The following is an 11,214-nucleotide window of genomic DNA, read 5'->3' on the forward strand; positions in this document are numbered from 1 at the left end:
TTACAGACGGATTTTTCGACAGATTTTTCGTCGGTAATTACAGATGAATTCTTCAAACTTTGAATACAGACGGAAAATCCGTCTGTAAATCCATCAGCGTGGTAATTTTTTTGGATTTTTCATTGCAAAATACACCTTTTTTTCATACAAAATAAATATAAATTTAATAAATAAATTTTTTTATCTAATTTGTATTCGAATATTTATAATATTTCAAAAAAATAAACAAATTTATTGTATTATCAAACTGAAAGAAAAAAGTAATTTACAAGGAAGCCAATATAATTCAAAAAATAAACAAAGTGTATTGATACATCAACTATAATAATAAATAACAACTATACATCAACAAAATGTGTTAATACATCAACTATAATTCAAAACATAAATTCAGTATGTTGTTCTTATAGCATCATATAAATTTTGAATGCCAGGATCAGCTAAGAAGCCACCAAGGAGGCCAAGAAGGTTGAGAGTTCCCATTAAATTGGTAAATATTGTAGCAGATTTAGCTGATGGAAGATTCAAAATTCCAACCAAGAATGTGACCAAGTTCATAGATATTCCCATAACACATTCTTTCAGCTAGTTCAGTTCCTGCATAGTGAAAAAAAAAAGTATGCAAATTTAGAGACTGTGTAAGAGAGAAGTGAAATTTTGAGAGCACCATACAAAAGTTCCATATTGCGAGACTGATCAACAACCCCCTAAGGATTCAGATCATAATAAAACCTTAGTCATGCTATAAAAACCTAATGAATTCCATATAGATGCATCTAAGAACAGATAAACTTGTATACGGAATACCTTATGTAAAGCGTCCACCAAAACTGGGATGATACTGTCACTCAAAAACTTCAAATAGGATGCATCCCAACCTTGAGATTGCCCTTTCTCAATAGCCAACTTTGCAGAACGTAATAGCTCCAGCATTGCTAAAATGATATAGGAAATCATAACCATTAAAAATAGCTGGGATAATGGCATAAAGCAACTTAATGAGCAGAGGAAAATTGTTAACAAAAAAAGATGCAACGGAACAATCATTCTTATACCTGAAACGGCTACTTTTCTAACCTCCTCATGGAAGTAAAATTTAAGAAGTGGAACTAAAGTTCCTGCAACCTGTCCCACATGCAATTTAATACTCAGAAAAAGATGTTTCTATAAACAAAGTGCAATATGTAAAGGTGTTATTAACTTTTATAGTGTTCCCAGTCTAACCTGATCAATCCATGGAAAGAATCCTTCCTTCAACTCATCAGCATAACAGCAAAGCATGTTACAGGCTGTGGCCTTTTCTTCCAGAACAGTAGTTTTGATACCAATTCTTTTGTCCCCAAGAGTGATGGTCTCCATACTATAATAGTATAATGAATAAACAAAACTTAGTTGGATTTATCTTGCCTAAGTAAAATTATCTATACAAAGGAAGGTCGGTTGGACAGTCCAACCTGAAGATTACCACTGTCAACATCACCCTTTGTACTAGAGGAATCTTGCTGCTGAAAAGAAGTAGTTGACGAAGCTTGTGCACCAGCTCTTTCTTAAATTTGCTTTTCAAGCTCTACTTTTTTGACAGCTAGGAGATGTTTCCTTTCTTCAAAAAGAATACCTTTGTCCCCAGTCATTATTGAACTCTCAGTTCTCTTGGAGAATGTAATTATTATACCAAACAAGTAAAAACAGATATTTTCCTAACTCATTTTCACCAGTAATTTGGCATTTGCAAGAACATTAAAAAAATAGGAAAGATGTATCCTAGAAACATAGAAAGCTCAACTATCATCATCACAGAAGTGAAATAAAAGAAATGAAAATAAATAAAAATGAAAAAAGTGTATTCTATTAGATTCTTGGATTCCCATAGTATATATAGGCATACACTCGTTAATCTTTCTTCAATGTTTTCCACTAACTTCTGGAGTTGGCATTGCTATTTTATGCATAAATAATTCAAATTGTTTGCAGATCTCAAACCCAAAAACAGAGGTTCATAATATACACGATGAACCTAGCACAATTTACGAATCTATTACTTGAACCTGGGAAGAGGAGCATTTACAGATAAGTTGGAGTTTCATCCATCACGTCATTAGGAACAAGACAAACAAAACAAGGGAATCTGAGATGATAAGGGAACAAGACAAATAAGTTGGAGCACATAAACAGGCCCCGCCATGCTGCTCAGAAAGTGGCACCAAAACACAACAAATGTTTATCATATTTCCAAGTTCCATCCATTTTCACAAATAATTAAATAAATATGATCTTCCTGTTACTTTATTACCATCACAGGCATGCTAATGCTAGTTAATATCTTAATTACCATAAGTGAAGGAGTACATGTGAAACCATATATTCTTATGCCATAGCTTACTCTTACTCCCACAAGGCACAAAAACATCATGATTGTCAAAATCAACCTCAAGCAAAAAGGGGATTAATAACTGACTGTGGATATCTATGTATGCATTTATTTGAGCACTATACATTGCAGGTATTCTACCTTGATATCACTTGATATGGCATTGAATGTTCCTTCCCACTTGATTTCATGTGTTGTAATATCTGAAACAGATACCAATTTAGTTACAAGCATACTAAACCCGTACCAAGAACTAAGGAGTGACGAGGACTAATTAAAAAAGTCCATTCATAAGAAAATGTCACACACCACGCAGAGTTTAGTAGCCAACTTAGCTGGCTCATCTTTAGAATCTTGGATGAGTTTGTGCAGAAACTTAGCTGCCTCCAACTCAACATTTTACGAAGAGGCCATCTCATTTATCTGAAGCATACAAGAAAAAGCTAATGTTATCATACCAGGATAAACTCAAAATCACTAAAACGATTTAAACAGTCTAAGTGCAAATTAAGATATTATCTGGACCAATTTACAGTAGTGGCATAACCAATCTCAACCCAAATACTTAGCATTAAATATACCACAGGCCATCGCTGAATAAAAAATAAAGATCCTAATAAATACAAGAATTAAAAATTGAATTATTAGAAAGTTTAGAAGCTAGCTCTCTTATTGAGGATAAATATACCACAGGCCATCGCTGAACCACATGCAACCAAAAACCACTCAGTTTTTGCTTCAATCTTGAAAGAGTTGTACTATATTGTCCTGATGTTGAAGGACTAACCACAGAGTCCTGTGAACTACGGCTCCTGTAGCACTTTCACCATAACTCTCAGCAAACTCTGAATCAGCAAACAAAAATTTTATGAACAAAATTAACAAACTACACAGCATTTAATATTATCATTGTTTATGAACAAATATGAACAAAATTATGAACAGCAAACAGACATTTTATCACAGCAACACAAAGGTTGTGCTTATCACTATGTTCTTATCACTTTTCAGTTTTATGATATTTCAAGTGTTAAAGCAAAACCAAAAGCAACCAAAGTGAGGTTCAATCAATTGAAAATGAATAATACCACAACCATAAACAATTAATTAGAACAAAAAAGAACAAGTAATGGCAGAATCAAATGATCACAATTTCACGATGCTGAATTCAGAAAACCCTAAGAGTCTTAAAAAAACAAGAACTACTTTTTCTAAGCATTCCAATTATATTTGGCCCTCTTTAACTTCTCATATTTAGCAAATTAGACAGTTTTTCTCGAGATATGTTCAACTATACAAAATTGATATCAATTAACCACTAATCGGCACTGTTTCAAATCAAAATTTGAGACCAGAGCAAGACACTGCACAATAATGCGTTTGGAATGAAAAATTAGCGAGAGAAACAAGGGATGGAGTTAGGGCTAACCTGGTAAGTGGAGTGCGAATAGATCAAAAGATTGAAGATCTATGCAACCCTATATATAAAGTGTTTGATTCGATTTGATTCGGTTAGTGAAAAAGCTGGTCTTTGCTGGAGAAGAAGTTACCAACAGAGTCAACTATCATTTCGAGCTTCGCTTCAAGCTTCGCCATTCAACAATAACCACTGAGTTTCCACCGAGTTGAGATGAGTTTCACGAATTGCTCCAGATGCGACGAGAACAGCGGCGAAGGGAGCCCGTGTGACGCAAGGGATGACAGAGAGATCCTGTGACGTGAGCGGCGGCGACATCGGCGGGAGAAGCTGGTGCGACGGAGAGAAGAAGAAACTGGTGACGGAGAGACTCATTTGGACTGTGAATGGATCCAGATAGTGGGATAAAATTAGGGTTTTCAATATTTTTGACGGAAAATTTAAATTACAGACGGATTTTTCGTCTGTAATAATTCAATAAAACGTAGCGTTTTGTCTATTTAATTACAGACGAATTTTTCCTCTGTAATCATTTTTCACTGAAAAAGAATTAATTTTTCCGACAGAATTATCGACGGATTCTCTTTTTCGTATGAAATTTATGCTAATCCATTTTTTTTGTTTTCCGACAAAAAATTCCTCTGAAATTCTCCCTGTATTTCAGTGGGATAAAATCCAACGGAAATATCCGTCTGTAATAACTAGTTTTCTAGTAGTGACCGCGCCCGACCCGACCCGCGTTCTCCGACCCACTGCCAGCTCCGTGCTCGCGTCAGCGCTGACGCGTCTCCTTCCTCCTGTCGTGTGTTGCCACGTGTCTTGCTTTGCTGACAAAGCAGCTGACGTGGCATTTGATGTGGCTGCTGACGTGTCAAACAGTGATGAGACCTTCCCTAAGGTTTTTTGGTGAGCTATTTCCGATTTTGCCATTTGTTTCCTCATTTTCTGCTCCAAAATTACAGTTTTCTCTCCTCTCCTTGATCTCTGTGACTACTATTATGGAAAAGTCAGATGTTTTTGCTGCCACAGGCAGAAAGAGTACCTTCTGTTGCAACTATAACTGTTTCGGGCACCCGTTCTCCAGATGTCCCTCTGTTGAATGTCGCACATGCCACCATAAAGGTCATATTAGCTACCATTGTGCACAATTGTTTTGTCATTATTGCAAGCTCTCGGGACATTTTATTACTACCTATCCTACTCGCTCACAACGTCCTGCACCTACTTCTACTGTTGATACTACTCTTGAATCTACCACCACTGCTCCTCTCAACTCGTCTTCTGTCTCTCTATCTGATATTATGTCTCTTCTTCAACGTCTTCTCTCCCTTTCTGGTAATACCCCTGCTGCTCTTTCAACCCCTCCAGGTAATTCTAAATGGTATTTTGACTTAGGATGCTTTAATCACATGTCTCCATTGCATAATATCTTCTCGTCTCTGTCTACCACTACAAATGGACCTTCTGTCAATACTGCAAATGGTTCCCTCTTGCACGCAACACATAAGGGTTATATATCCCAGTTGACTCTTAATCTTCCTGATACTTATTATATTCCCAAATTAAACTTTAATCTTATTTCTGTTGGTCAACTTGTTGATCTGGGTTTTAAAGTCACTTTTTCTGTTTCTGGTTGTCATGTACAGGATCCTCGGATGGGACAAATCATCGGGACTGGACGTAAGGTCAGAAGGTTGTTTGAACTCGAGAATTTTCATATTCCACCTGTACCAAATCTCTGTGCTGCTTCTTCTCCCTCTACCCTTTATTTTTGGCATCAACATCTTGCCCACACCTCCTTAAGAAAACTGTGTCCTCTTGTGTCTCAGGGAGTTTTAGGTTATATTCTAAATGAATCTTTTGATTGCATTTCTTGCCAAACTGCCAAACAACTTGCTTTATCTTTTCACCATAATCCATCTCTTGCTTGCTCTCCTTTTGATCCCATTCACTCTGATATTTGGGGTCCCGCTCCCACTGCCTCTATGGGCGGAGCTCGATACTTTGTCGTTTTCATTGATGATTATTCCCGTTTCACTTGAGTTTATTTGATGACTAATCGCCATGAGTTACCTCAGATCTATATCAACTTTGCTACTATGATTAAAACTCAGTTTTTCAAGGTCATTAAGATTTTCAGACGTGATAATGCTATGGAATACCGTGATTCCAAACTCTTAACCCTTCTTGCAGAACAAGGTACTTTGTCTGAGTTTTCTTGTCCTGGTACGTCTTAACAAAATGGTAGAGCTGAATGCAAACACCGTCACATTCTTAACTCCGTCCGTGTAATGCTCCTTTCTTCTTCGTGTCTTGAGCGTACTTGGGGTGAAGCTGTTCTTACTGCTATTCATGTTATCAATAGACTCTCTTCTTCTGTTCTTGGTAATGTTACTCCCTTTGAGCGTCTTTATCATACCTCCCCAGATTATAGTTCTCTTCGAGTTTTTTATTGTGTATGTTTTGTTCTTCTTCAGCCTCATGAACATAGTAAACTTGAACTTCGGGCTCGTATGTGCTGTTTTCTTGGTTATGGCACTAAACACAAGGGTTATCGTTGTTGGGATCCTCTCTCTAAATGTGTCCATAAATCTCGTCATGTTGTCTTATGGGAGCATCACATGTTTTCTCGGTTCTCATCCTTTGAGTCAATTTTTACTACTCAGTCACCTTTGTTTACTAACCCCAATGTTGATCTTTTTCCTAGTGATGATTCTACAGATTCTATCTCAAGTGACCCTCTACAACCTCCTGTTCTTCCACCTTCTCCATCTCCCAATGATTCTAGACCGGACGATGATCCTGCTCCTACTATCATGCCTCCTCCTCCCGCTCGTTCTTCTAGGGTACGGAATCTACCTCCTTATCTTTTTTATTATAATTGTTTTTCTACTATCCTTCATCAACATGAATCTAAGTCATTCAGAGAAGCCTCCACAAATCCAAATTGGTAACAAGCAATGCAGGAAAAAATACAGGCACTTGAAAAGGCACACACTTGGGATTTGGTTGATCCTCCTTCTGCTCAGGAGGTTGTGGGTAGTCGATGGTTATACAAGATCAAGACTCGCTCTGATGGTTCTATTGACCATTATAAGGCACGATTGGTTGCTCAAGGTTGTATGCAGGAGTATGGTATTGACTATGAAGTGACTTTTGCTCCTATTGCTCGTCTCACATCTGTTCGAGCTCTTCTTGCCATTGTTGCGGTAAAAAATGGTCTCTCAGTCAGATGGATGTGAAGAATGCATTTCATAACGGAGATTTGAAACAACAGCTCTATATGAAACCCCCTCTTGGTTATCCTTGTCCCTCTGGCAAAGTTTGTCTCCTTCGTAAGACACTCTATGGGCTTAAGCAAGCTCCTCGTGAATGGTTTGACAAGTTCAGCACTACCATATGCAGTCTTAGTTTCACTTGCAGTCCTCATGAGCATGCTCTCTTTATTCGTAAAAGTGAACGTGGAGTCATTCTTCTACTTCTGTATGTTGATGGCATGATCATTACTGGAGATGATGCTGATGGTATCTCTGATCTCAAGGCATCCCTTCAGCGTACTTTTGAGATAAAAAATCTTGGTTCTCTCAACTATTTTCTTGGTCTAGAAGTCATATCCACCGATGATGGCATCTATCTCTCTCAAGGCTAAATATGCTTCAGATCTCCTTGTTCAAGCTGGAATTACGGATAGTCGCACTGAGTCTACTCCTCTTGAGCCTAATGTGCGATTTACTCCTATGGATGGCACTGTTTTGGATAATCATACTCTCTATCGACAGCTAGTTGGAGGACTCATCTACTTAACTGTCACCCGACCAGACATCGCCTATCCAGTTCATGTACTTAGCCAGTTCTTGTCATCTCCTCGGACTACTCACTATGCGGCAGTTCTTCGCATTCTTCGCTACATCAAAGGCACTCTATTTCATGGCCTTTATTTTTCTGCCCATTCCTCTTTGTGCCTTCAAGCGTACTCCGATGCTGATTGTGCTGGTGATCCCGCTGATCGTTGTTCTACTACTGGTTACTGTTTGTTTCTTGGCGATGCTCTCATTTCTTGGTGTGCTAAAAAGCAAACGTTCACTGCTCGATCAAGTACAGAAGCTGAGTACCGTACCCTCGCTGACACCACTACTGAGGTTATCTCCATTCATTGGCTTCTCGAAGATTTGGGTGCTCCTTAGTCGTTTCCTACTGATGTTTTTTGTGACAACAGCAGTGATATTCAGATTGCCCATAATGATGTCTTTCATGAACACACCAAACACATTGAGATTGATTGTCACTTTGTTCGGTAACGTATCCTTATTGATGTTGTTCATCTCATTGCTGTTGGTACACTAGATCAGACTACTGATATCTTCACGAAAGTTCATCACCCGACTCGTTTCCGGACTTTGTTATCCAAACTCAAGATGGTATCCTTAGCTCCCACTTGAGTTTGAGGGGGGATGTTAGAGAATCATTAGAGAATCATTAGAATCATTTTAGATCAGTTAGTATCGTATATATTTATATGGCATATCTGTATATTAATTGTAGGATTCTATACTTTTATTACTTTGATTCTTCTGGCACCTATATATACCCCTTGTACATTGTATTTTCCATCAATCTGAATAATACACAGAAATAATTTTCTCAGATTTCTCTCTTATTTCTAACAGTGACGTCTGGAATGACAGATCTATCTGCACTCTCTAAGGTTCATTGGGAAAAGGGCACACGTTAATTACCATTTTGGACACGGAGTAGGTGGTGCAGGTATACATTCATGTAATGGAGTAGTCATGCAAGCAAATCACTTGCTATTTAGAGAAACTAGTTAGGGTAATATGGTCCAACTTCGTAATTGGTCTAAATTAAAGTTAGCACCGCCTCAACATTTCTAAAAGAAAATGCTCCAATGTCGATGATCTGTTAGCCAGTTGTGATAGGGCGTAATGTCCATGATTCCCTGAGCACCCATGTGATTTTGAAAGCACTGAAGACTGTTACGTAGCACGCAGGAATCTTATGAAGCTAGGAGACAATAGTTACCAGGTGGGGGAGTCTTCCGAACCCGTGAGGGCCAAGTGAGAGTGGACACGTTCATCCTGGCGTGCAAGAAAGTAGGGTTGGTCCAAGTCACGTGTGCTTGTACCCCATGTGAGTAAAATCGTGATCATGCTATATCTCGCATTTTCCTTTTTTTTAATCACAGGTCACATCTTTGGAATGCACCGTCTTCCGGTTTTGTCATAACTATTGATACCCTAACCATATCCCCATGCTTGTGTTAGTGTTTGATTCACAGCATCTTTCCTCGTAAAAATGTGGAGCTAGTGATTTAATGGGTAGAAAACTTTAGTGATGTGGATATGGGAAATTTGTCTTTAATTTGCCCGAGTTAATCGAAAATTATGTCGTCTCTGAATTTATTTTACAGAATCGTGCTATCCATAGAAACATGGAAAGTGATCTTTCATGTCGCCGTTCCCAAATTCCGGAAGAGAAACAGCGTCATTTCAAAGTATGCGAAAGGCAGGGCTGCATTAACCCAAATAAAGATGTGGGGTTTTTAAGTCCATGATAGAATATAACAATTTTTTTCCAGTTTGGCTCTTAGTTAATTTCACCCAATAATACAATGCATGGTTAGAACGGGCCTATGTTGCATAAGTGGTGCACGAAATTGCAATCACACTTTTGCAATCCCGCACAACTAACCAGCAAGTGCACTGGGTCGTCCAAGTAATACCTTGCGTGAGCAAGGGTCGATCCCACGGAGATTGTCGGCTTGAAGCAAGCTATGGTTATCTTGTAAATCTTAGTTAGGATATCAGAAATTATCAGGATTGATTGTGAAAAGTAAAAGAACACGAAATAAGTACTTGTTCTGCAGTAATGGAGAATAGGTTGAGGCTTTGGAGATGCTCCATCTTCTGAATCTCTGCTTTCCTACTGTCTTCTTCATCAACACGCAAGGCTCCTTCCATGGCAAGCTGTATGTAGGGTTTCACCGTTGTCAGTGGCTACCTCCCATCCTCTCAGTGAAAATGTTCCTATGCTCTGTCACAGCATGGCTAATCATCTGTCGGTTCTCGTTCAGGCCGGAATAGAATCCAGTGATTCTTTTGCGTCTGTCACTAACGCCCCGCCTGCTAGGAGTTTGAAGCACGTCACAGTCATTCAATCATTGAATCCTACTCAGAATACCACAGACAAGGTTTAGACCTTCCGGATTCTCTTGAATGCCGCCATCAGTTCTAGCTTATACCACGAAGATTCCGGTTAAAGAATCCAAGAGATACCTACTTAATCTAAAATAGAACGGAGGTGGTTGTCAGGCACACGTTCATAGTTGAGAACATGATGAGTGTCACGGATCATCACATTCATCCGGGTTAAGAGCAAGTGATATCTTAGAATGGAAGCAAGCATGATTGAATAAGAAACAGTAGTAATTGCATTAATCCATCAAGACACAGCAGAGCTCCTCACCCCCAACCATGGGGTTTAGAGACTCATGCCGTGGAAGGTACACAAAGAAACGTGTAAAGTGTCATGAGGTAGAGATACAATGTCAAAAGATCCTATTAATAGTAAACTAGTAACCTAGGGTATACAGAAATGAGTAAATGACGAAAAAATCCACTTATGGGTCCACTTGGTGTGTGCTTGGGCTGAGCAATGAAGCATTTTCGTGTAGAGACCTTTTCTGGAGTTAAACGCCAGCTTTCATGCCAGTTTGGGCGTTTAACTCCAAGTTTTATGCCAGTTCCGGCGTTTAACGCTGGAATTTCTGAGGCTGATTTGCCACGCCGATTTGGGCCATCAAATCTTGGGCAAAGTATGGACTATCATATATTGCTGGAAAGCCCAGGATGTCTACTTTCCAATGCCGTTGAGAGCGCGCCAATTGGGCTTCTATAGCTCCAGAAAATCCACTTCGAGTGCAGGGAGGTCAGAATCCAACAGCATCTGCAGCCCATTTCAGTCTCTGAATCAGATTTTTGCTCAGAACCCTCAATTTCAGCCAGAAAATACCTGAAATCACAGAAAAACACACAAACTCATAGTAAAGTCCAGAAAAGTGAATTTTAATTAAAAACTAATAAAATTATACTAAAAACTAACTAAAAGATACTAAAAACATACTAAAAACAATGCCAAAAAGCATACAAATTATCCGCTCATCACAACACCAAACTTAAATTGTTGCTTGTCCCCAAGCAACTGAAAATCAAAATAGGATAAAAAGAAGAGAATATACTATAGACTCCAAAATATCAAAGAAACATAGTTCCAATTAGATGAGCGGGACTAGTAGCTTTTTGCCTCTGAACAGTTTTGGCATCTCACTCTATCCTTTGAAGTTCAGAATGATTGGCATCTATGAGAACTCAGAACTCAGATAGTGTTATTGATTCTCCTAGTTAAGTATAAT

General features: G+C 38.6%; 1 protein-coding gene across 2 annotated transcripts; it reads right to left on the minus strand.

Annotated features, from left to right (window-relative positions):
• Positions 1–211: 211 nt before the first annotated feature.
• LOC112796515 (uncharacterized) lies at positions 212–4,179 on the minus strand. Of its 2 annotated transcripts, XM_025838992.3 has the most exons (9): positions 3,798–4,179; positions 3,057–3,213; positions 2,678–2,791; positions 2,510–2,571; positions 1,466–1,615; positions 1,225–1,360; positions 1,056–1,125; positions 808–935; positions 212–597 (listed from the first exon to the last, which is right to left on the minus strand). In XM_025838992.3, the coding sequence occupies exons 6-9, from the start codon at positions 1,357–1,359 to the stop codon at positions 586–588; spliced, it is 345 nt and encodes a 114-aa protein (XP_025694777.1). In that variant the 5' UTR covers position 1,360; positions 1,466–1,615; positions 2,510–2,571; positions 2,678–2,791; positions 3,057–3,213; positions 3,798–4,179; the 3' UTR covers positions 212–585. The 2 variants fall into 2 exon arrangements, with proteins under 2 accessions (XP_025694777.1, XP_025694775.1); XM_025838990.2 differs by lacking the exons at positions 2,510–2,571; positions 2,678–2,791; positions 3,057–3,213; positions 3,798–4,179 and having other exon boundaries at positions 1,455–1,610.
• Positions 4,180–11,214: the final 7,035 nt, after the last annotated feature.

The sequence above is a fragment of the Arachis hypogaea genome, chromosome 4 (genome assembly GCF_003086295.3).
Source record: "Arachis hypogaea cultivar Tifrunner chromosome 4, arahy.Tifrunner.gnm2.J5K5, whole genome shotgun sequence".
NCBI classification, from domain to species: domain Eukaryota; kingdom Viridiplantae; phylum Streptophyta; class Magnoliopsida; order Fabales; family Fabaceae; genus Arachis; species Arachis hypogaea.